Source organism: Rousettus aegyptiacus, unplaced genomic scaffold, assembly GCF_014176215.1.
Source record: "Rousettus aegyptiacus isolate mRouAeg1 unplaced genomic scaffold, mRouAeg1.p scaffold_m13_p_8, whole genome shotgun sequence".
Lineage (NCBI taxonomy): Eukaryota > Metazoa > Chordata > Mammalia > Chiroptera > Pteropodidae > Rousettus > Rousettus aegyptiacus.
The window spans coordinates 85,544,160-85,571,878 of NW_023416311.1; the positions used below are offsets into that span (position 1 = coordinate 85,544,160).

Here is a 27,719-nt window from a genome sequence, read left to right on the forward strand (position 1 = left end):
CCTACTGTTTTTTTAAATTAATTTTCCTATGTTCCTTTCTCATATGCCTACCTCTCCTACTCTTTGATGGCTTTTATTAATCTGTATCAACTAAAGAATTTATATCCTGAAAATTTTTGTCTCCACTCAAATGCCATCTAAGGTAAAACTTTGAAAAAAATTGTTTTAAAATAACTTTGGCGTGAAGAAATAGTCATGAAATATAGTTTCTTTCTTATCCAAAGCAAATAACAGTTTATTATAATACTTATACTGTTATTAAGCTCAATAACAGAAGATCATTCTTCTAATTTTACTTTACGAATAATTATATTGAACTATCTACTGCTATTATTGTTAGTACCATACATCCTAACTACTATAAATTAGTTTCATTTTATGTAGAACTAAAATTATGTAAAATCATAATGAAAAAATGAAAGAAGAAATTGTGTTGAACTTGAATACATCTCCCTTATTCAAAATCTTTCAGTAATATACATTTCTCTAAATTTTTCTTAGTCCCTGAACTTCATGGAAAAAACAAACCATTGATCACTTATGTGGGGGATTCAACTGTCTTGATATGTAAATGTCAAGATTGTTTCCCTTTAAACTGGACCTGGTACTTTAGTAATGAGAGTGCAGAGGTAAGATCATATTTCTTTGATAATGAAGAAAACAAAAACTCTTATTTCATAAATAATAAGATTATAACAGACTCAGAATTCCCAGAACTCTTTATACTTCTGTTATCTTGTTCTTTAGCATGTATTCATAAAGAATCACGATTAATGGAGTTATTTGATGTTTTTAGCATATTACATTATACATCTAAAGATACTCAATGTTTCATTAGCTGATACTCTTTGTTTTTTAGATTTAGCTATTTATTTAAATTCTTTGAGAAGAAGTTGAAATTCACTTTTAGTTGGTGAGTTTAGAAATAACCCTAACAACAACAACAACAACAACAACAACAACAACAACAACAACAACAAAAGATTTATTTTTTCCTATCATTTCATGAAAATACTGGGGAAAAAAGCAGTCTCCCTGCTTCTGCCTCTGGAAACAGTTGTGATAGAATGCAACATGTCACTATTTGAGAAAAAAAATGAAAATTTGGTAATTTCAACTTACGTGTTAGGCTCTTTCAGTAAGTGTCGTTGGCCTCTTTTGGCCTTCCAGAGAGTTAAGGGAAGCCAAATACTTAAAATTCCTATTAAGGAATTAATGACTATTCAAAAAGCTGATATTAAGAAAAACATGAGTATTCAAGAAATCATTTATGGCTGTCTTTCTTCCTCCCAAACAGCCTCTGATAGCAGGGAAGTTTTAGAAATTGTCCTTTAGGGCAATCCCCCAGCCACAGACCATAACCAGCTTCTTAGGAACCATGCAGTAGGAGGTGAGCAGCAGGCTAATGAGCAAAGCTTCATCTGTATTTGCAGCCACTCCCCAGCACTAGCATCACCACCTCAGCTCCATTTTAGGCCATCAGTCATTAGATTCTCATAGGAGCACCAGTCCAGGGTGCCAAAAAGGTTGGGTACCGCTGCTTTAGGGGACATCCTTCTATTGCCTTGATGCTAATAATCATTGAAATGAAAGTCCTGTAAAAGCAAGCTGTATAATTCTAGAAAGAACAGTATGAGTGAGAATGCAGATCTACAATGAAATATTGAATTAGTTCTTAAACAAAACTGATGCCATCATAGACTGTTGAAGGAGGACAGAGGAATGACTTAAAAGAAAGAGTGATCGATTTTGTGATTTTTCAAAGAAATAGCTCAAAATCACTTGGGAGCACACTTGAACCATTAATATTTCTTTTTTATCTTCTTACTGATGATTAGGAAAGGCAATTATTTTGTATATGTAAATATTTTTTAAAAACATAAATTTGTAAAAAGTATATCAATTGCAGATTTGAAATACATAGCCGAAATTAATTGATTTATATATGATACTAGACAAAAATACCTTAAATGTAATTATATTAAACTTTTAGAATGCAGTCTCTAATTCCATTTGTTATAACAATTTTCTCTTAATATGGCCCTAAGTGTGGGTCATATTCAGATGTCAGAACAAAGTGCAGGGAAGAGCATGTAGGTCAAAACTTTAGGTCAAGAGTTTTTTCAAAATGTAGACGAACCATCTGCATCAGAATCACTTGGGATGCCTATTAATCATGCAGTATTTTGATTTATCAGCTCTGAGTTAGAAAGGGTACATTTGTAACAAGTATTACATGCAATGCTGTGTACAAGGAGCCAGGCTGCTACAATTCTTTGGGCAAATAATAAACTCAGAGACAGTTCTTCATCAGATGACCTCTGGGAACATTTGTATGCAGATTGGCATTTATTGAGCAGTGCAGTTGAGTGATAGAACAGTAGAGACATCAAATGACTTGAGAATAAAATTTAATATAAATGGATTAAGTAAATAAGCCCTCAACTAGCTTAGTATGGTTCTTAAGAGGTTGGGGAAAATCCACTGAATCTCAGAAGCCAGCCTACCTGAGAAAGAGAGAAATTCGGATATGAAAATCCAGAAAGTGGGCAGACCACCACATGTACCAGGCTCAATGGGGATTTCTACCATTCCTTTTACATCAGCTTTAAAGGCCTCTGGATTTCATCTTCAGGTCTAGTCAGAGGAACTTCCAATATCAGGACCCAGTGAGCTTCCTTTATTGGAACGATCAGATTAAATAGCTTCACTAATTTAATAGTTGATATAATATATGCTTGTGCTGTGAAAGAGGAAGTTCTTGAATAGCTAGTCAGGAATTAGAATGTGAAACCCAGATGGTGGGATTTTTTAATTCTCATTAAAAATATTCAGTGCTACGTAAAGAAAAGTATATTTTTCCTTTGTTTGCTGCCTCTGGGAGATCAACATCTAATAAGACTTGAGGTCCGTTATGGATAACTTTTCACAAATTTTAATATGCCTTTTCCTGGCAAGTAGTTTTCTTATAGCTTTCACTCAAAACTAAATCATTTAGGACACGTATCTTTTATGTAATATGATAAAAATGGATTTTAATGTCTCCTTATATTAGGTTCCTCTTGATGTTCAAAGGAATGATAAATATGTGATCAATGGAGCAAATGTTAATGAGACAAGGCTCAAGATAATGCATCTTTCAGAAGAAGATCAGGGATCTTACCGGTGCCATGCAATATTCCATTTAGGGGAGAGTGAGAGTCACATTGAACTTGTCGTGCTGAGCTATCTGGTGCCCCTCAAACCATTTCTTGCAATAGCTGCTGAGGTTGTTTTTCTAGTGGCTATTATTCTGCTTTGTGAAATGTACACCCAAAGGAAGAAGAACCGAGGTAGGATTTATTTTTTTCAGATAACATTCTCATGTTATGACTTAATACATTATAAGGGCTTTAATATTTTTTGGGGGAAAAAATCTAGTTTTTGTTATTTGGAGTGATATTTATGTTAATATCAATGGTGACAGTGAGCTATGAACTTGTATTAATGATGGTCTTCCTGTTTCAACTTACTAAAATATTAAAATATATCTCCCACCCCATTTTTCCTTGATAACACTGGTACTTATGTACCAATTAGTTGATATGTGCTTGGCACTAGAATATTGGAAAATTCTGTGGCAGCTTAATGTAGAAGATTTCAAAGACAGTTATTATTTCACTTAGATAACTCGTTTAAAAATATTTTATAAAATATTCTGGAGTTCTCAAAAAAGAGACATTGTCCTGTCAATGTCCTAGTTTTGTAGTCCGTACCTGATGTTTTACGAGTCGAGAAACCAATGGTTCCTTTAAGAAAATTTATCTTAAATTCTGTATACTTTCTTGATTCTAAATTTTAATAACTTAAGTAATTTTGTAATTAATCAAACAATCCTGTTCTTGAAAATTCTAGGTACTAGACTATGCTTGATTGAAATTGTAGGCAAGGTCTGGAGATCAGGAAAAGAGGAGGAGGTGATGGAGTGCCACCGTCTAACATAGCACGCCTCTCTTTCATTCCAAAGAGGGGAAATCACCCTTAACTCAGGAGCAAAGCTGAACTGAACACATATGCTCCAGAAGAATAATAAACCAATATTAATATTTATATTCTTTTGTTACACAGCCAATGGGAAAGAATTTGAACAAATTGAACAGCTGTAAGTATTATTTTTTATGGATTAATTTTCACTTGAGTAAAATACAGTTAAAAATGAAGTAGAAAAAAATGTTTAATTAGGGAGGAATCACATGGTATGGTACACATGCGTTATTTTTTATGTACATGTACATGTTATGGGAAGCACCTGGAGTTTGCCTACCTGTGTTGGAATCCCCCGCCATCACATACTGCCCTTCACCATTCTGTGCTTTAGTTTTCTCCTTAAAAAATGGGTTTAATGATAGTACTTATGACATAAGGCTGTTGGATTACATGATGTTATATATGTAAAAGTGATTAGTATTGGCTTTGACGCACAGAAGGTGTTTAATAACCATAAGGAAATATTACTTATCTAAAGCACTGATTCTCAACCCTGGCCATATTTTTGATCACTTAGGATGCTCCTTAAAAATACAGTTGCTCAGACTTTACTGGATCTTTGGATCAGAGATTCTGATCCAAAGGATTGGTGCCTGGGCATCTGTACTTCTTTAAAATGTCTTTCACTGATTCTGATTCCCTGCCATGTTCCAAATCACAGGTCTAGAGTTCAATTAGTCCTTATTTTTGAAAACACACAAATTATGTCTCTAGATCTCTAATAACCCTCCCACCTTTGTTCAGAGTTGAGCATGAGAAAGGCTGAGAGGGACATTACTGGGGATGTAATTTGGTTTGGCGAAGCTGAGAGTTGCTAGCTCCTTCAAATCAGAGAACTGAGTGTGGAGTCCACAGATGGAAGTGGACAAGACTGGGATTAATATCTGAGTAACATTTATTTTATAACTGAAAGTTCGTGCCTCTTACTCCCTTTCATCTTTTTTATCCATCCCCACACCCCTCTGCCAACCTTATGTATCTATGAATCTGTTTTGTTCTTTTTTGTTTAGATTCCACAGTAAGTGAAATCATTTGGTATTTGTTTTTCTCTGACTTATATCATTTAACATAAAACCCACTAGGTCTGTAAATAAGCCCTGGAAATGTAACATATAGCATAAGGAAAATAGTCAGCAATGTCATGATAATTTTGTATGGTGATTGATGGTTACTAGACCTATTGTAGTGATAACATTGTAAGATATACAGATGTTAAATCACTGTGTCGTATACCTGAGATTAATATAATATTGTATATCAGTGATACTTCAAAAAAAATTGAGTAACAGAGTTAATGGGGATTGGGGAAATGAGACCAGATTAAAGCAGACAAGAAAAACCTAGGAAATTGGAGGTCTGAGCAACTGTTACCAACCAAACATGGTACTTAAAAGTTTATTTTTATCAGCCAATAAGAGCTGTGAGGTGTGAGTGCTGTAGCCACAGTTAAAAAGCAGGCCTGGGGTGTACCGTTCTCACCTAGATATTTTTAGACATTATTCAAAATAGTTATTTTTACTCAATTCATATATTGAAAGTAAAATAAATCAACATGATATAAGCTTCTAAATTAAGTGCATAAAATAATTATACCAGGAGTCCCATAACTCCAGCTAGGAAAAAAGCAGTTCTTGTCTTAGTATCACGGACTCTCACAGTTGGAAGAGAATTAATTACACCTTTCTGGATGACTTAGATATCTTATTTATGTTGATTTAAACTTTTTATCTTTCTGGTTCTCATGTATGGAGTCCCGTTAGGGCCATATAAAATACATGACAGTCATTTAGATACGTGAAACAGCTACAACCTTGCCTGATTCTTCTAGTGTCCCAGTTTGGCCTCCCAATGTTTCCAGCCATCCCCTTGCAGTCACATTTGAGGTTGCTCCAGTCCCAGTGCATTCTGGCTTCTTTAAGACACGCTCTGAATGGACGGTGCTAGAACAATGTGGAGCAATTCTTAATATTATCAATTCTTAATGATTTAATTTTCATTTATGTAGCCTACCCTATGTAAAAAATATTTTTTGGTAGAATACCTTAGGAGCAATGTCAAACTGATTTAACCTCCAGGACAAAAAATTAACTTTTTGTTTTTGAAAACTGGGATATCGTACATCACTTTCTCCATCCTAGACTGCTCCACAGAGATCACGGTCAGTTTTTCAGTTCTCATCTTTAGGCTATATCAGTATCTTCAGATTTCATACAGGTATCAAGGGCACCATAACTCATTTACGCCAACCTTTTACTAATACTCTTTCAGAATTTTTAGTTAGATGATTTTTTCCTAACAGAGAGTAAGCACTATTTTTCAATACATTTTATATGTAATATTTATATATGTGTTTAGATATCAGCGACTCATAGTTTCTTGGTGAAAATAATTCTTAAAAATAGTACTAAATGTATAACGTGTAAACAAGCCAGTCACTTCAAATAGTTCAACGAGGAGCTCACATTATCTATCTGATCCAGTCGTATATTTAATCTATACAATCTCACCTACCCGCCCCATCCCCAAATCTTGACATAGTTGGTTAGGTGGTTGAATTTATTCTCTGGTGTTAATAACTTAATAACTTAAAGCTGCCCATAAGACCTAGAAGGGCATTCATTATACATCCTTGTTATCTAGTTTAGTCTCTTTTGTTTTAAGGATCTGAAGCCTAGGTTTGTGTTCTTGCTCTGATGCACATTAGGTAGATAAAGAACCATGTTTAGTCTCTAATTCAGTGTAATAAACATGTTAAATTACAGCAATTGCATCTCACATATTGGCTGAGCTCCCAATTGGCTTTGATTTCGCAGGTGTCAAAACAACACACAAGTTATAGCCATATACCCAAGCCCCTTACACATGCTGAGGGAGAAGCAGTTCTCCCTCTGCATAAAATAAACAGGCCTTTGCCACTATAATTTGTGATGAGAGTTCCTTTCCTAGCAATGGCATTAAAAAAAGAACATTACAAGTAAAACTGTTTTAAGAAGAATGAATTCTGTCTGTATTGCCCTTTTATGTTAATCTGATAGCCATGACATATTACAGATGGTGTACTGACTTAATATTATGCAATGCAAACATCTAGTGATTTTCTTGTTTTGTTTTCCATACAGGAAATCAGACGATAGCAATGATATAGAAAATAATGGCCCCAGGCATAGAAAAAAGGTAAGTAACTTCCAAATGGTATTCCAAGTAAAAGGTAAAATCCACTATACACAGGCTCTCTATTAATCCAGCTAATTTTTTTTTTTAGTTTCATAAAAGACCTAATTAATCACTATGTGCTTGAATATGCTGTTTACAAAATTATTGGAGAGAAATATAGTTATGCATAAATGAAATCTTTTTTTTTTTAACCAGAAAACAGGTAGCAACAAATCTAAAAGAAAATCTATTGAACTGCATATATATATTTTTTCTTTTGTCATCATAGGCTAGTTTCTTTTATAACTTTTCATGTAGTCTTATTTTTTTTTCTCTCAATTTTTCTGGATTCTCCTATTTTATTCTTATATAGTTCATATATTTGGTCCATATTCACTTATTTTCTTTACTGATTAGAATCAAAATTTTCCTAGTTCATCATCATTTTTTTTTCCTGTGTATTTAGAATATTTAGTATGATTGCTGTGGTTTTAGCAATCATTTAGGTCACCTTTTCTCAGCAAGTTTTGTTTTGCTAAAGTGATAATAAGTCATTATAGAATAACCAGAAATAAACATGCTAATTATATTTTGTTGTTTTATTTAACTCAGGAACCTGTGGGCCAATGAATGAGAAACATCAAGTCAAGAGTCATGGGAAGATGTACAGAGTTGGTATTTCTGCTTTGTTTATGCTTCCTGTTAAGAATATCTGAGTTTTTATTTTTAAAATAATAAAAAGTATGCAACATGCTCAGGAGTAGCTTCCTAAGTAATATATGCTATCTCAGATCAAAAGATATATTTTCATTCTGTAATGATTTTACATTAAAGCAAGGTAAATTGTATTAAATATGTTCTGTGAACTATAACCCAGGGTAATTAATTTCATCCTGGTCCTCACAGGACACACAGAACAGTTAATAATTCATAGAGCTAATGTCACTCAAGACCTGTTTATAACCAAAGAAGTCATTAAAAAGGAAGCCTTTTCCATTTGTCTTAAAATATTTTTTCCCCCCTAACCATGCTTACTTTGGATAGAAGTATTTGTAATAATTTTCATGTAAAGGTCATCTTTCTGTCATACTGAATAATCAGAACAATCAGTTACAATATTGATGTTATAGGGTGCAGGTCTGTACAGTCATAATGTGGCACCGCTATAAGGATGCTTCTGTGGTTCATGTTTCCTGGTATCTTTGACTTGATACCCAGTTTCCTGTTGTCCACAGCTCAGTAAACATCTAAAAATGCATTATTAGCACTTCACAATCTTCCTTTGTCTGAAATCCAGAAGTACTAAAGTACTTCTATATTGTTGTAAACACCTTGGACTTTTCTTTAAAAATAGAATACTTAGTTTCTATTGCATATATAACTGAAATATATTAAATCACTCTCGCCAAATCTAATGAAATCTGAATAGACATGAAAAGCTGTCAGTGGATTTGAATGGAAGATTAAGCAGCATTTCACTGCTTACGGTTCATCAGGGTTCAGAACGATCAGAAGCAACGAGGGAAGTTCGGGGTAGTCGCACACAATTCTTGGTAACTAGAGGATTATAATTTGGAGAAGAAGAGTTCAGTGATTTAAAAAAGATGCTTTATGGAAATTTATACAATGTGCTAGGTGATAAAATTATAATAAAATTCTGGTAGTGAAATTTGTAATTTGTATGGAATCCTAACTAATGTTAAAAATATTACTAGTACGAATAAGTTGCTCATTATTTTGTTGTAGCAGTATTTTGTGTAAAGCATGTTAACCATACTTACAAGTTTCGTTGAACTAGGATACACCCCTTAAGTAATGGCAGATTTCATTTTATTCTTGGTCTCAGAGCCATAAGCTAGGCATTTGTTTTGCTTTAATTCATTATTAATTTAATAAAATTATCTTCTTGAAAATTACTTCACCACTGATAGATTAAAAATGAAATGTTTCCATTAACTAACCTCATGGAGATGATAAATGGATTAATTCATAATGACCAATTGTAAATTGACTGAAAATACTAAGTGAGCAGAAAAGCTGTAGGAAAAACCACTGCACATTTATGCGTTAGATGCCATGGGAAATTCTATTACTCTTTCCAGCTAACAGGGTTTTTCAGCATATTAAGTCAATCCAAAGTCTTAAAATTCTCAGATACTTTCATATTAGTTTATGCTCTAATGTAAATGTCCCTTCGTAGTCTTTCTCTTTTTCCTCAGCTTCTAGTTACTCAGGCCAAAACCTAGGACTCATGATACTTTCTTCTTCTCTATTAATTAATCTGTATTAATTAGGAATCTCTCTTCCTTTGACCTTCCTGACAGCTCATTAATCCACCCATTGCTTCCCGCACTTCACCCTATCCAGTTGCAACAGCCAAAGTCTTGATTTTCCTACCTCAGTCTCATCTTGAAGTAATTCTTTTTTTTTTTTTTTTGATTGCTGCCTAAATCATCTTTCTAAAACACAAATCTCACTATGTAACTTAGTGTGGCAGCTTCATGTCAAACTCAGCAAGCTCACTTTTGCCATTCTTAACATTGCAGTTTTCCAAACCGTTAATCTCTAACGTCTTGATGTAGCTTTGGCATGTAAGGGATGCTGTCCTTGCACTCCTTCCCATGGGCTAATTCAAGTTTAGCTTTCAAGACTGTAATCTGACGTCAGATCCCTCATACCATCAGGAGTGTGTTCCATCTTATGTGTCACATAACTATCATCTCTTTGTAGTTATCACCCTGAACTGTAAATATACATTTATTTTTCTCCTCCCTGGATTCTGATTTTTATTTGTGTCTTATACCTTCCACAGAGAGGATACCTTAGAGATGTCAGGAAATGTGTTGCATGAATAAATGTCTAAGTAAGATCAATCAAATTTCATAAATTTGTTCTTATTTTTAGAACAATCTAGATTGTGACATCAGAATTAAAATATTTAATCAGAGGTAAGCAAGCTTTTATACTTTAATTTTTGCTTCTATTGTTTTTGAAAAACACACAGTAATAAAATAAAAAAATCTTGCCAGATGTTAATAATGTATTAATAGCTAGTGAACAAAGAAAGTTCTGATTCCTAAACTACTACACAGGGTATGTTGCTTTCAACTTGTTTAAATTCCTATTGTCTTTTATTTTTTGAGGACAGTAAAAATGTTAATTTTATACTTTCTTTTAGTAAGATAATGTATAAACTTTAATTAAATATAAAGAATACATTCCTTTGCATAGTACTGTTGGCAAGTGTTGACATTTGTGCCCAGTCTGACAAATTTCTCATTCTTCCTCCCCACCGAGACCTGGTAGTACCTTACAATACATTAGAATCCAATTCAAAATTTAATCTTAAAAGAAACTTTTTTTTAAATAAAGCTTCAATTGTTTGGTTTTGATCACTGAAAGTTTGTCTTTAATCAAATTCATCAAAAGAACAAGATGTGAGTTCTGCATTTATTCCCTGGTATTCATCTTTGAGGCATTTAAATGAATTTATGCAAAGTGATCTACCATATATTATACTCTATAGAAAATAAATCTTTTTTTTGATTGAACAAGGCTATGCAATAAATTAGGGACTTACTCCCTATTAGCATTGTTAATCTTTAGGTGGGAGTAAATTCAAGTATATGTTCCAGTATTAATTAAAAGGCACAGTGACCTAATTATAGCATGCTCTGGACTAATGTATATTGAATAAATGAAAAACATATAAACGAATCAATTATTTTGAAATCTTTAATTATATATACGTATGTAATGTCTACTTTGATTTTGATTAAATGTGAATTTATCCTACTCTAGTATTGATAAAAAAAACTGGAACTCTCTATGTACATTTCTCTCACGTGATATTTAGGAATATATTCGCACTGCATCCAGAAGGTCAGTGCCATGGCCTCTTTGTCAATTGAGTCTTTATTGAGGATATATATTATTATTAAATAATAATAAATGACATTTCTTGAGTGGTTACCATGTGACAGGCACTGTGCTAAATGCTTTGAAATGTGTTATCTCATTTCATCCCCACATAATCTTATTCTATAGGAACTATTATTATCTACTTTTATATAGATGAGGATACTGAAACTTAGAGAGATTAAGTGTTTGGAACTGGGGTTGAAATCTAAGAAGTCTTTCTCAGGAGTCTAGGTTTAACAACCACATTGAGGAGCTTTGGCTTGTTACTTACATGCTATTTACAAAACAAGGCTATTTTCTAATCAACTATCTTTTTTTTTTTAATGTCACCCTTTTAGATGTTCTAAAGTTAAATAATAAGTTCCATAATTTTAAAGTTTATAGGACCTGTGCTATGGCATACTTGTTGACCTGAAACTGTGCTGGGAATCGGTACAGTTGCTTCTTTGGAAAGTCTTCCCCAATCTCGAATTTTACTTCTCTATAGTTAATGTTACCATAAAATTGATCACCCAAACACGGAGAACAAAAGGAGGTGCTATTATAATTTACCGGGACAACAGACAGGAAAGGGACCGCATGGCCACATTTTTAGTCCTCAAGGAAGAGCTAGCTAAGTATTTTATGGATGCTCTGGCCTAGGCATAGCAGTAAGGACAGCAGCAAGTTTGAATGATAAACATAAATTCACTTTCAGGGAAAGAGTCATCTTTGGCAAATGTCAGGTCAGCTCACTATAGAGAAGTGCCTATGAGATAATTTAGTAGCTTAAAGATTACTTTGCAAGAATAATAAAACTTTATTAGCATTTAAAAGTATGATTCACAAATTATAAGAGAAGCAGGGAAAGAAAGTTCTGCTTTTGACGGCCTGTGAAATGAATTGAAAATTCTTTGGGCTTGTTTATTTTCATAATTAATGTGTCTTAATAATAATATCTGTGTGTCTCAATGAATCAAGAATGCCTAATTATGCCTTTACAATAAAATTTACGTATGAAATCAGTGATCACTCATGAATAATGTCATCAAAATCACTTTTAATCACCTGTAACCATCTATATTTCTTACTCTCTCATTTCCTGAATGGGAAAATGCTAGGGAAACTTGTTTAAGATAGTGGTTAAAATCTATATATTATTTTGGTATGTTATCTATTATCTTTAAGAATTTCTGTTCATAAAAAGTGATTTTGTTATTTAATCTGTAATTTACTTAATTTAATTATCACAAATTATTTTTCTAAAGTTTATTTGATAAACAAATGAAAATATGAGACTTATTACATATGTAATTAGCTATAATGCTATTTAATGCTACAAAAATATCATGAAATATGTTTTTATTAACTTCTTATCTCTTGATAAAAATTTCACCATGAATTACTGTTTTTTAAAATCAAGAATTATGGATTTATTATAACATATTTCCTAATTATAATTTTTGGTATCTGTGCCTAAATTCTCATTAGTGCCTTTCTATATTACGTAAATAGCACAGAAAATGTATTGGGATGTTTTAAAAAACTTTTTTGTTGCATATAACTCAAAGGAAATACCTAATGTGCAAATAAAATCAATAAATTTACTCAGAATTAAAAATTAAAGTATTAGAAAATGTATTTTTAATTAAAAAAAATTAATAATGGTTTAAAGGTAGATTTAAAATAAATTGGTAATAGAAAATACAAAATTTTTTCTTTGATTATACTCAGGAAGTTTAAGTTTTGTTAAACAATTCATCATTCTCAAAAGCAACTAAAAAGTATGCCTAGAACTGGGACTCTGTATTTTGACACATCACATAGGAAGTTAGAAAGGAATGTTTAAAATATACCAAATATATCTGGAAAATTAAAGGACAACTATCATCTTTACATAAATAAACATTTAAAAATGAAGTTAAGTATTGAATGTATTTGCTTGTTTTCCTGGGTAAATTTTTCTAAAAAATTGAAGTGTCATTTTAAATTGATTGAGCAAAAATGTTTCCAAAGTCTGTATTTTATGACAATGTCTACTGCTACAAAAGAGAATTAATATTTCAATTTTAATGATTCCACTAGTCAAGGAAATAGAAAAAATAGTAGGGAGGCTAACAGAATATTTCACTATGTATCATATTTGATTCTTATCTTAATTGAAATAATTAAATATATATGAAAATGATTAATAATTAATAAAGAAATGTTTGTCTTGTAAAGCATGAGAGGCCAATTTAAAGGTACTGAGTGATTGTATTTGGGCAATGACCAGATAAAACAATGGTTAGGGAGATCCACTTCTAGAAAGATGGAGTAGATGTATTTTCCCCTAGTCCTCCTCCTAAGTACAGCTAACAACCTTGGGCCTTATAAAGCAAATAGTAAACAATACAAAAAGGTGAAGAGAAGAATGCAGACCAACTAGGGACTTCAGGACATGAGGTACAACATACCAGTGAGATTCCTGATTTTATTGTTTGCCTCATATATCCCAGACTAGTGGTAATGAGATACCCTTCCCACTCCTAGTGGAGCCTGAATTCCCATTCCTGTCCTGGAGAAGCAAGGTACACTCCTCCTCTGGAGTGTCAATGGAGGCAAAATAAATTGGAAGACTCAAAGAAGTAGAGATGTCAATTCTCTCCAAAGTGATATACAGATTTAATACAATTTTTATAAAAATCACAGTAAGATTTTTTCTAAAGATAAAGGTGAGATTACTCTAAAATTTATCTGAAAATAAAAAATATATATATAGGAACTGAAACAATTTTGAAAAATCAGAATAAAGTCGGAGGATTTGCTTCAATTTTTTTTGTGATTTATTATACAGCTACCTTAATTCAGACTATGTGGTACATGCAGAAGGACAGATATACAGAGCAATGAAATAGGAAAGAACTCAGAAGTAGCTCCACACAAGCACTGCCAAAGTCTTTTCAACAAATGTTGCTGGAGGAATTGGATATCTAAAAAGATAAACCTCATCTTAAACCTCACATGTTTTATAAAAATTGCCTCAAAATGGATAACAAATTTAATTATAAAGCTTCAAACTATTAATCTTTCACATCCATGTTCATAGTGGCACTACTTGCAAGAGTCAAGATGTGGAAGCAACTTACGTGTCCATTAAAAATTGAAGAGATAAACAAAATGTAGTATATACAATGGAATAATATTCAGCTTTCAAAAAAAGAGGTAATCCTGTCACATGCTACAATATAGATAAACCTTGAAGACATTATGCCAAGTAAAATAGGCCAGTTACAAAAAGATAAACACTGTATGATTCACCTTCTGTGAGGTATCTAAAGTAGCCAAATCCATAAAAACCAATTATAATGGCGGTTAACCCAAGGCTGAGGGTGGGGAATGAAAGTTATTGCTTTGTAGCTATAGCATTTCAGTCCTGCAAGATGAAAAAGTTATGGAAATCTGTTTTACAACAATGTGAATACATTTAACACTCTTGAACTGTATCCTTAAAAATGGTTAAGATGGTAACTTTTATGTGTGCGTTTTTATAACCATGATAAAAAAGTGATAGGATAAAAAAATTATGTATAAATCCTTTAGAAGAAAAATAGGAGAAAATCTTTGGGACCTAGGGCTTGGTACATAGACATGATATCAAAAGAGTAATACATTAAGTTAAAAAATTGATAAATTCTACTTCATTCAAATGAAAAACTTTTCATCTTCAAAAGACCATCATAAGAGGATGAAAAGATAAATTACACACTAGGAGAAAATGTTTACAAACCACATATCTGATAAAGGACCAATATGTAAAATATGTAAAGAACCTCAAAAACTCAACAGGAACAACAAAACAAATAATCTAACTAGAAAATGAGCAAAAGACATAAAGAGACGTTTCACCAACAAGGACTTATGGGTGACAAATAGGCATACACAAAGATGCTCAACTTCACTAGCCATTAAGGAAATGCAAACTATGATTACAATGAGCTATCAGTACATACAGATGAGAGCAGCTAAAATAAAAAATACTGACAATACCAGATGCTGTTGAGGATTCACAGAAATAAGACCTCTTGTATATTACTTATGGAAATGTATAGATACTCTGAGAGGAAATATAGCGGCTTTTAAAAATAATAAATGTATATTTTCCATATAACCCAGCAATCACATTTCTAGGCATTCATTCCAGAGAAATGAAAATTTATGTCCACATAAAAAAGCTACATGATAATACATAGCAGCTTTAATTATAATAGCTAAGAACTGGAAGCAGCCAAAATGTCTTAGATAAGTGACTATTTAAACAAACTAGGCTACATCCATACCATGGGATATTACTCAGCAATAAAAAGGAACAAACTATTGATACATGCAATGACTGATGAATTTTAAGGACATTATACTGAGTGAAAACAGCCCATATCAAAAGGCATAATTCCATTTATATGACAGTCTAGAAATGACAAAGATTATAGAGATGGAGAACAAATCAGTGTTTTAGGGGTTATAATGCTAGGAGGAAGAAGGTATGACTGTGAATATGAAAAGATAGCATTAAAGAGATCTTCGCAATGATGGGTTTTGTATCTTAGTAGTTATATGAATCTACATATGTGACATTATACCAATGCCAATTTCTTTCATTTGTTATTGTACTATAATTACTTCAGATGTAACCATTGGGTGAAATGGAATTATGGGTAAATGAGACTTCTCTGTTCTATCTTTGTGATTTCCTGTGAATCTATAATTTTTTCAAAATAAAGTGTTTACAAAATGTTTGAATCAATTGAATAGTCTGAATTAAATGATTATAATTAGAAAATAATATAGTAGAGATTTTTTTACTTTTTAATTACTGGTTCAGGTAGAAAATCAACCTAAAATGCAAAGAATAGAGATGGTTACAAGCCCATGTTAAAATGCAATGAATAGAGATAGTTACAAGCCCATGAATTCAGATTATAACATCTTATCAGATAGTCTTTGCCAGGAAAAAAAAATTCATTCTTAAACAATACATAAGTTTCTCCCTATCATTGAATAATTGACAGTATTTACATATAAACTTAAAATCATCTGGGCATAAGAATATTTTGTGCTCTGTAGTTATATGAGATGGAAATTATTTATATGAAAACTCTCATTTTACATAACCATAGCTTCAAGGGTCACAACTTTATGCTGACAAAAGAGGTTATTTTACTTTGGAAATAAATCCAAAATCAAGGCTGAATTAAACCTTGCACATTCATAAAAATATATATGCATGCACAAAATATGAGTAAATATTCATATTCACACCACCTTGTCATAACTATATTTACTCAATAAATTATATATTTGATTCTCTGAATAGAGGTTCTAGAGCCATTATAGCAGCTATCATTGGGAGCAGGAGATAAGAGTGATCAATGGGGTTCACAGTGATTTGCTGTGGCAGGAGTTTGTGGCTAGAGAAAGCATTCAGCAGCACCTGCTTTCAAGTGAGAGCGACATCTGCCTCTCCGATGACACCATGAGCCAACCTATCTGCTCTTCTAGATCAGGAAGCTCAGAGGCATAAGTCTATGCTCGAAGGAATGGTCTATGCTTTTAAAAATTCTCCCAGAATTCAGAAAGTGATGATCAAATTATACTCTAATTCTGATTGGTGATGCCCTGAGGTTCTTGAGATAAGGAAAAAAAAACCCACGTTAATTAAAGATAAAATAAGGTAGTTTAAAGCAGTATAAAAATAAGTATATTTTATCTAAAGAGAAAGCAAAGATTCTTCAAGTTATAGAAGTACACAAAGAGATGACAGGAACGATACCAATCTATTTATGTGGGGGAAATCACAATTAAGAAAATAAATACTCAACTATGAAAATTAGATTTCTGTTCCCACACCTATTAAGTAGTGACTTGCTATTTTTTTATATTATTTTGAGCTTCACAATTAACAGTGAAAGCACAGTTTGAGTTCCTAATCCAAAAACTTATCTATTACAGTCAGCTGTAGAAAGAACTGATGATGTTCCCTTAGGAAATGAAACAGATGTTATTTCATTTGGGCTCTTAATCTGATTTTAAACCATGTGAAATCTGTCATCCTTACTTTTCTGTTTTAATCATAGGAATTTGCCAAAGTACTAATTCCTTTGTATTTGTGTCCCTACCATTGTGCACACAGACTAAATGGGAGCCAATTACTTTAATAATATGTTTCAGAAAAGCAATCAGTATCCATAGGATTGAGTTTAAACTGGAAGCTTCTCAATCCAAATCAGAGTTATTGAAAGACAGGAGCTGAAAAGCCTGATTTAAGAAAGAACGTTGACAAACGAATGAACTATGACACATTGAAGTTTTACAAAATCCTAGGCCCTGCCAAAATGTTTTACATTCATGAGCTTTGTATGATTGAGATCATAAATAAGAATTTACACGTTCATTGTCTATAAATTTTTCTTTTATACCACACATAATAAGATGTGTTGGTTTACTAAATTATATCTGGCAAAATTGTTGCTAACTAGTATCTACTGAAGGACAAAGCTGGACCTCAGCCAGGACCTTCCTTTGTTTTAGCTTCAGAAATACCAAGAACTTACATTTGGAGAGGGAAGTTAAAGTATTTAGAAAGATCATAATTTGAAGCTAGCTTATTTTCTTGGAATTATGTCACAGTTGGGCTGAGAGAAAAGGATTCTTTTATTCCCATGTCTCTTCTCAGACTATGTGCCACCCCAAACCCTAGTTTTATACATTTTAAAAGACAATAAAAATTGAAAAAAAATGTGGAAATGAACTTATTAAATTTAAATTGTACAGAGCAGTCTTTTTACTTTATTTCATCTCATCTATGACAATATGTGAAGTTTTTCAATAAGGCTGTACTGAAATTTTCCTCGCTTTTTTTTTTTTTTTTTGTAAAAAGCCCTTAGCACCAATTAAGATTGAGTTAACATTGTTATAACAGTTATTTTATGCATGTTATTTCATTCGAATCATGGGAATGACTATAAATGCTGTTAGAACAAGACCTGTTTATGTCCTCCACAAGCAATTATTTGCTAGTCACTGGGAATACATGATTAAAGGAAGCGGTTCCTAAAGAATTTATATGCAGTGCTGAGTAAAACAATAACAACAAAACAGTTTTTACTACAATGTGAAAAATGCTTTCTTCCTTGGTGAATAATTTCTGGAATATAAATAGAAAAGAGCAGATAAAAGAGGTCTTACTTAGGTCACCTTCATTATAATGGGATGACTTCCCCCATAGACTTTAGTACAGAAATGAATACCTTCTCAAATTCTCAGTTTTAACAATTCCTAACAGTTTTTTAGAGTCTTGTCTCTTATGTGTCATGTCCCTCTGATTTGTTCCTCCAATCTCCTTTTTATGCTGTGATGCTTCTGCCTCAGCTGTACGGCCTGAGTTAATTGCCATTATGCCATTTGCCATTATGACAAAATAAATTTTGGGCACAGCCCTACCCAGGATGAGACCAACACCCTGAATATTGGAAGAAACCTCTTGCTTTTTCTTTGACTGCTTTGTCCTAAGATATGGAATATTTCCTTCTCTTAATTCCTATGACATAGAGAACATTTATCAAGATACTACTGAAGGTTTGACCACACCGAAAGGAAATATAGCATAGGAAATAGTTTACGATTATTACATAGTTGCAGTCTTATACCAGGAGTTGTTACCAGCCTCCCTTTCTGTTTAAATCCAGGCTGCTCCACCAATGGGAGAACTCCCAGGGTCTCATTCTCAGAGTCCGATGCTTAGAGAAAAAGAAAGCTTTCCACACTTCTTACCCTGAGGTACACCTCTGGAGGCTTGTTTTCCTTCCCAGGATTGACAGCTTTCCAGTGTGATTGATTGTGGGAATGCTCACTGAGGGAAAATTCTACTCCGGTCCATAAAGCAATTAGAGCCAAATAATCTCGGAGTAATGGGAGGTCAATATATCTTCAGAATTTTGAATCGAGAATGTTAAATAATACTTTGTTGAATCAAAAAGTCCAGTTCAGGATGGGATACACCAATTTCATCGCATTTCCATTTTGGTGTCTTCTCAGAAATTTTTTTTTAAAAATCTAAATTTATGGTATAATCTCATTTAGATTCTTCCCATTTCCTGTGTGTAAAAATGAAATCAACAATATAAATCACCAAGTGGCACTTTGAAAATTCTTGAGGATTCTTTTACCAAATTTACTATTCAAAAAAGTGATCAGTGTCATATCAATTTACCACCTTAACTATTTTGGGTATAATAGATAGAATATATATTTCATGACAGTATAAGAACAATGCTGGGCAAATACATCTATAATCAATTATTCATGCATTCATACATACATGTGCAACTGTTTGGACTGGTTCTTTGTCTGGGAGGTAGGGTAAAAAAAATCAGTGCTTACCTCAAGGAACTTATCTTCTAGTGGAAAAGACAGATAGAAAAAAAAGGCAAATAAAATATATACTATCTTAACTGGGATTGATAAACACTATAAAGGAAAATAAAGCAGACAAAGAAAGACAAACTTGTTTTACGATACAGTGATTAGAAGGCTTTTCTGGAGGAGGTCCAAGTGGAGACCAGACTAAAGTTGTGTATATCTAAGGGAAAGAGTTTAATAGGCTGAGGGATAGAAGGAACAGGACCCTAGTTAATAATGTGCTCAATGTGTCCAAGAAGGAGCGAGAAATCCAGTATAGCTGAAGGAAGGTGAAGGCAAGAAATAAGGGCTAAAATTAGCCAAAGAACATGTAGGCCCTGAAAAGGACTTTAATTTTATTCTCATTCACATAAAAAGTTAGAATTAGGTAGCACTGAGAGTGATGAAAAATTTATATTTAGAATAGCTTAAGAAAAAATAGATTAATTATTTTTCCTATAAAGAAGTCAAGATATAGGTATCAAGTTCAGCTTCAAAAAGTTGCCAGGAATATATAGCTCTTTCTATCTTGCTGTTTAATCATCCTCAGAATATGGTTTTAGCTTTAGGGATGAAAAAGGCTAGATGAACTTCAGTGATCAACTCTGTATTTCAATCATCAGTAACTACAAGAAACAAAGAAAATGCTTCTATTTATAAAGTCATAGCCAAGAAAGTATTAAATACATTTATATTTTCATTCCACTAAAGAGAACTTAGTCTTATGGCCACACCTAACTTTGATAGAAAGTGAAAAATGTACTTTTCATCCTAGGCGTTTGTGAAGAAATCAGGGGTTATATTCTCAAAGAATAGTACATAAAATTGGTGAAAAAGGAGTAGCCTCTGACATAAGAAGTTATTGGATGGTGTAGAGCGGAAGCATGACATGATATGATGTACAATAAAGGATTACTTTGACTTCTATGTGGAGAATGGAAGGTGCAAGAATTGAGGCAGGGAGACCAGATAAAAGTTTACAGTAGTAATCTAAATTCTATTAAGGTCACCTTAGCAATAATTTAATAAATTTGTAGTTGCAAGGTTTACCCTGGAACTAACCAAATACCAGTTGTTGATGTAACTGCACCAAATTTATCTTTCCTTGATTATCCACTTAATATTTTCTTCAAAAAAAATACAGTCAATCGACAGTATAGAAGCCTCTTTCTGTATCCCTATTTCAACGAGGTGCATATCGAATCTCATTAATAGGAAATTCTACCTGTATATTAAATATATAAATTTGTGCAAAGTTAATGAAAAAAATGAATATGTTTGGTGATATTAGCAACCTTTTAAAAATCACTAAAATCAATGTTATTTACTACAGAGCATAATCTTAGAACAAAACATTTTGCTCATTCTCTTGCCAGTCCAGATGGACTAGAGTTTAAAATATAGTTTCCAACTTAGTATAAATCTCTTTCAAATGAGAACCCAGATTATAGCTGAAAGAAAGAAAGAAAAAGAAAGAGAGAGAGAGAGAAAGAGAGAGAGAGAGAGAGAGAGAGAGAGAGAGAGAGAGAGAGAGAAAGGGAGGGAGGGAGGGAGGGAGGAAGGGAGGGAGAGAGGGAGGGAGACAGTCATTCTTTTGAAGCGATATGGTTGAAGGCAGCAAGAAAGACAATCTGGTAAAGCTACGTATAGTTTTCACTGTTTCCCTGTAATTTTCCGTACCAATTACCCCTACAAAATGTTTTTGTTAATGTATGAACTTTTTAATCAAAGAGTTAAAAATTATATTTTGATTCTGAACATATTTTTCAACTTGCTTATGAAAATGCAGTTTGTGTTGTGATCTTTGAGGACAAGGTAGAGGGAGAGAAAAATATAAAAAGAAAAAGAACTCAGAAAACAAGTCATTATTTTTTCATCAGCTAAAGAGCATTAAATTTGATTTCCAAAATAATTCAATGTGGTTAGTATCTTGCTATTAAGGCCAACTGTCTGCACACTGGTCTAATTTGAGGAGTACTAGGAAAATTCCAACAATTATAGGCATTTCCTCCACTTGGTGAAATCATTTATTTTGGAAAGTACTGCTTAGAAAGGCAGGGGGCACTTAAAGAGGAGACTATTAAAAGTTAATTTTCTAAAGTATGGTTCAGTGCCTGCTTATATATAGACTATCAAATTATCAGATCTACTGTCCCAATGTGGCAGTGCTTGTGTTCAAGTAATCCTTATTTTACTTAATAGTGGCCCCAAAGCATAAGAGTAGTGATGATGAAATTTGAATATGCCAAAGAAGCCATAAAGTGTGAAAAGGTACGTATGTATAGGAAATAACAGAGGTGTGTGTGTGTGTGTGTGTGTGTGTGTGTGTGTGTATGGTTCAGTACTACCATGGTTTTAGGCATCCCCTGGGGCGTCTTGGAACATATGCCCATGGATAAGGGGGTACTACTGTAGTTGCTTTGGAGTTCTTGATAAAGAACTTTGGAGTTCATGGATTGTCAGTGAATTTTATTTCTGCACGGTATTATTTTCTTCATATTCTGCTCTAGATGTTTGGATAGAACCCAAAGAACACCCTAGTTCATGAGTATAAATGAGAGTGGAGGTCAGCCCCAATATCTATGAATTAGAAAATATCAAAGTATTTGGCTTCTTTTTAAAATTTGGAATTGGCATCCAAGCTCCTAATTATGTGTCATGTCATAGTTAATTAAGAATAAAAAAGTATTCATGCCATGAAAAAAATTCAGCCCTTTAATAATTTAAAACTTCCTATACCTTTAAAATATTTTTTGAAGAATATGAAATATTGCAGGAACTGAAACTTGATAATCATAATGTATATTAAGGAAAAGTTCACCATATGTTATCAAAACAGTAAGTGAGAGTTCAATTTTAATGAATCATAGATGATTGATTTTGTTGAATATATTCCTTTCACAGTAATTATCTTTTGAAAAAGAGAAAAATATTATTTTACTTATATGTTGCTTTTGGTCATCCTGCCAATCTCAAGAATGGGAAGTCACTCCTGGTTTGATTTCTTTCCATAGAATGATAGATTAATTACTACTAAAGAGAAAGATAGACACTAAACAGGAAAATAATATTTTCAGATAGTGAATATTTAACAGAGTGAGTTTATCAGGGAGAGAAGAGTAGAGAAGTAAAGGTTCAGAGATGAGAAATAAAGGCAAAATCAAGGAATGCTGAAAATTGTGGCACCAATTATTAAAACAGTATGAAATGAAAGGCTGGGAGTTAAGTGTTGATTAATGAATCTGTAAATTGAAGCCATATTGTGAAAAATCCCGAATAAAATCTTAAGTAGTTTATATTTTCTTCTATTTGAAATTAAGAGTTTATAGATGAAACTCAACTGTCATTCTTTAAATTATATATGTTGACTCTGGATACTCAAAGTAATGGTAGCTACCTAAATTAAAATCTTCTAATATAGTCTTCAAAACTATACAAATTAACAAAAACAAAACACTCACATAAAGCCTTCAAGCCTTCAGTAGAAGTAGAAAACAGAACAAAAACAACTTCACTTTACCTGTAGCAGATAATAAACATCACTTTTCAGTGGAGCTATTTCTTCAGTTCCTACCTACCATTTGCAGAGAGTAAAAAGTAGATATTTTGAAAAACAGTCTGGAAGATAGGAGAAGGAAATAGAGGGCCTAACAATGGACTAAAATCCCCTCCAGAAAAAAAGAAAGTCTACATTAAGTGCTAAAATACTGAAAATGAGCTCTTACTTATCAGAGAGCATTAGATGTATATAAGGGACTTAAAAGTATGCAGCCTCAGAAAATTATTGTTTTGGGGGAGGGTAAAAACGAGAAAAGAGGTGGACTCTGGAAATTGTGCAATGAAGAGAAATGTAGCAAGTAGGGAAAAGTTTTGAAAGCAAAAGCAAAAATCACAGAATTCAAAACACAAAAACTATCCTCCAAATGCCTTCATTAAAAAAATCCCTGCATTTTCCTACACTGACAAAAGGGGAGAGGAGTTGCTTTTCAACTGAGAGCATTCTAAATCACCCTAAACCAGTAGTCTTGCTCATGAAACACAAGGCGAAAGAAGTTTTGATCTCTAGAAGAAAACTACAAATGAGAATAAAGCTATTTTAAAAGCAATCAAAGTTCCCAGCACACACACACACGTGCACACACACGGAAACTAACCAATATTCTGAAATAAATTAAATATTCTCAAACATTTGGTGATATAAAAAAAAATCCCAATAACCTTGAATTAGAAATTTACAAAGGACAGAGATGTACCAAAATCATAAAGAAATAAAATGGCAGTTGATTGACCTCAGGAAAGAAAAGAAGGAAAAGACAAAATTGTATAATAAATAAAGACTAAATTACAAGATGCCTGAGGAAAAAAGTAGAATAAAAAGACATGATTTATATATTGGTGAAAGGGGAAACACAAACTAAACAAAAAAAAAAACAAAACAAAACAAAACAAAAAAACCAATTAGAAATGCTATAGCCATTGCAATAATATAAAATTAATATAAATGCTTACAGATGGAAAGAAAGAAAATTCTCTATTTATAGAGGACATCATCAAGTAAAATCTTACAAAAATCTACATAAAGAAATTCTTAGAACAAGTAAATTTAGGTTATAGAATACAAGGTTAACTGACAAAAAATAATTCACATACTAAGTATGAAACAAATAAAAATAATATCACATAAAATTGCTCCAAGGAAAATGAAACTCTTTATAAATTTTTTAAAAACTAAATAATATACATATGGTAAAAATTATGAAATACTGATGAAAGAAACCAAAAATACCTAAATAAATGAAGAGACATACTCTGTTCAATGATTGAAGCCTCAATATGAAAAGTTAATTCTCCCCAAATTGATCTATAGCTGTAAGACAATTCCTATTTAAAAAAATCTCAGCAAGATTCGTTTGTAGATATAGATAAACATATTTTAACATTTATATAGAAAGCCACTGGACCTAAAATTGTAAAAACAATATGTTAAAGAAAGAGAACAAGGAGGAATGATTCTACTTGATATTAAAGCATTCTACATAGTTAAAGTAATCAAGATTGTGTGGCATTAGTGGAGGAACTGACATAGTTTAGCAAACTTCTTTTGACAAAGTTGTAAAAATAATTCAATGGGGGAAGAATAGACTTTTCAACAAATGGTGGTGGAGCAAATGATAAACTTTTCAACAAATGGTATCTATAGGTAAAAAAAAAAAAAAAAAAAGCAAACAACAACAACAAAACCGAAAAACCCAACCTTGATCTAATTCTCACCTTATACAAAAATGAGTCACAAACTTAAACATAGATACAGACAACAGTATGGTGATTACCAGAGCGGAAGAGTGGAGAGGGGAAGATGAAGAAGGTCAAATACTGTGGCAGAAGGAGAATAGTCTTCAGGTGACAAGCACACAATGAAATATATAGACATATTATAAAATTTTACACCTGAAACTTATGTAATGTTATTTATCAATGCTACCCCAATAAGATTAATTTAAAAACTTAAATGTAATATGTAAGTTTATTGAATTTTAGAAAAAATGCAGGAGAAAAATCTTAAGAATGTAGAGCTAGGTAAAAGTTCATAGAACTGGCACCAGAAGCCTGGTCTACAGAAGTAAAAATGGATAAAATAAACCTCATTGAAGTTATAAATCTTTGCTCTACAAAAAAATTTGCTCTACACAACCTTTCTCTATTCTGTGAGAAGGCTAAAATGAGAAGCCACAGATTAGAAGAGAATATTTGTAAACGACATATCTGAAAAAGGACCTGTATTTAGAATATATAAAATAGGAATCTCAAACCCACCTCAAAAAAAAGTTCAATTGAAAAATTAGCAAAAGAATGAATAGATATTTTATTTAAGAAGATAATAAACAGCAAATAAGTATGTGAAAAGATGTTCAATAGCATTTGCCATTAGGAAAACGCAAATTAAAACCACAATGAGATAGCCCTATATATGTATGAGAATGGCTAAAATAAAAAATAGTTATCACATGAAATGCTGATTAGGATATAGAGAAACTGGACCATTCGTATTGCTGGTGGGAATGTTAAATGCTACCATTGCTCTGGACAAGAATATGGCAGGTTTTTATAAAACTAAACTTGTAATAACCGTATAACCCAGTGGCTGAACTTTTGGACATGTTTCCAAAGGAAATGAAAACTTATGTCTACATGAAATCCTGTACATAAATGTTTGTAAGAAGCTTTATTCATAATAGGCAAAACCTGGAAACAAACCAGATGTCCCTCAATGTGAATGGTTAAACAAAGTGTGGTATATCCATATCACAGAATACTACTCTGCAATAAAAAGGAATGAGCTATTGATATATAGAAGAACTTGGATGGATTTCAAGGAATCAGGCTAATTGAAAAAAAGCCAACATCCAAAGTCTGTATCTGTATTATTCAACTTATACAGCATTCTTTTTTTTTCTTTTTCTTTTTCTTTCTTTCTTTTTTTTTTTTTATACCTACAGCACCCGGTATTCCTAGGTGGTCTGTCATCCAAGTACTAACCAGGCCCAACACTGCTTAGCTTCCAAGATCAGACAGGATTGGGCTTGTTCACAGTGGCATGGCCGTAAACTATACGGTATTCATGAAATGACAAAATTATAGAGATGGGAATGGATTTATTTGTTGCCAAGGATGAGGAAGCAGGGAGAGAACTAGTTTGCTGTGGCTGTAAAACAGCATCATGAGTGATCTTTGTAATAAAACTGTCTGTATCTAGACTGCAGCTGAGGTCACACAAGTCCATATATGTGATAAAATTGCATAGAATTAAATACACATATGTAAATAAATTCATGCAAAACTGATTAAATCTGAATAAGGTTGATAGCTTTTGTTAATGTTAATTTCCTGGTTGTAATATTATAATACATTTATGCAAATTATACCTATGCAAACATGTGGGAATTTGAAAAAAAGATATATTGTATCTCTGTATTACTTCTTAAAAGTACATATAAATCTATAGTTATTTCAAAATAAAATGTTAAAAAATCACTACATCTCAGAATCTATGAAATGTACTTAAAACAAAGATCAGTGGACAGCCTATAACCTTAAATACTTGTATTAATTAAAATGGAAAACTGGAAATTAATATGATCTCAACTCATAATCTTAGAAAAAGAATACCAAATAAAGAGACATAAGAGACAGAGGAATAACTGATATAAAAGTAGAAATTAAATGAGGTAAGAAATTGAAAAATTCTATCTAATTAATAACTCAAAATCCTGTTCTTTTAAAAAAGTAAAACCAACAATAGACAAAGAAATGAAAGAAAATACCAATATTCATGTGCTACAAGAGGAGAAATAAACATTAAAAGAGAATAACTTAAAAACATATGTAACTGTTGACATTTTCTACAAATAAATATGAAAATCTAGATTAAGCGGATATTGTTCCAGAAGACATAGCACGTTCTGTAGAAGAAATAGAGAACATTATCTAGGAAATACTCTACAAGAAAACACTGTCAGATATTTTCACAGTGAAATTCTATAAAACCTTCAGAAATGAGGTGGTCCCAATACTATGCAACTATACCAGAGCACAACAAATAGAGATAAATTTCTTAATTTTATTTTTAGATGGAAGTATAATAATGATATCTAAATCTAATGGGGTCATTACAATAAAAGAAAATTATAAAGCAATACCACTTATGAATATCACTGCAAAGATATTAAATAAAATATCAGTGACTGGAATACAATTCTAAATTAATAAAGGAATACGTGATACACAAATGCAATTTATTTCATGAATTCAAAGTGGGTTCAATATTTTAAAATCTGTTAACATAAAACACCTAGCAATCCTTCTTCTTGGAATTAACTCTGAAGATACAGTTTCAAAAATATATATAAAAAAAAGGCTTTATAAATTGCAATACTGTATATAATTGAAAAATAAGAGCGCCAATCTAAAATACCCTAACATAGGTGATTAGCTAATAAACTACTTTTGGTATATTCTCATAGAGCAAATAAGTAAATATATTAATACTAATCAGATTCAGCTATCTGTGTTGAAGAGAGGCATCGTACTTAATACAGTGTTATGTCCCAAATTCCCTTTTAGGACAGAAGGACTATCTCCTGTCTGCTGGGATTGCTTCTGGCTGACAGCCCTCGGCTGTCAGCAATCTGTGGGAACTACCCTTG

The 27,719-nt window shown here is 32.3% G+C and overlaps 1 protein-coding gene and 1 pseudogene across 5 annotated transcripts in view; one reads left to right on the forward strand and one right to left on the reverse strand.

Moving 5' to 3' along the window:
• The window catches only part of EMB (embigin), a 41,597-nt gene extending 27,363 nt beyond the window's left edge, over positions 1-14,234 (forward strand). For 4 of the 5 annotated variants that reach the window (XM_016121329.2, XM_036226059.1, XM_036226061.1 and 1 more), the window contains 5 exons: positions 502-629; positions 3,056-3,332; positions 3,895-4,141; positions 7,146-7,200; positions 7,792-12,223. In XM_016121329.2, coding sequence (XP_015976815.2) covers positions 502-629; positions 3,056-3,332; positions 3,895-3,983 — 494 coding nt within the window. In that variant the 3' untranslated portion in view covers positions 3,984-4,141; positions 7,146-7,200; positions 7,792-12,223. Of the gene's footprint in view, positions 1-501; positions 630-3,055; positions 3,333-3,894; positions 4,142-7,145; positions 7,201-7,791; positions 12,224-13,915 lie in introns of those variants that run through there. The other variant, XM_036226058.1, reaches the window with a different exon arrangement.
• An 11,769-nt stretch (positions 14,235-26,003) lies between these two features.
• On the reverse strand, positions 26,004-26,122 carry LOC118607507 (annotated as a pseudogene).
• Positions 26,123-27,719: the final 1,597 nt, after the last annotated feature.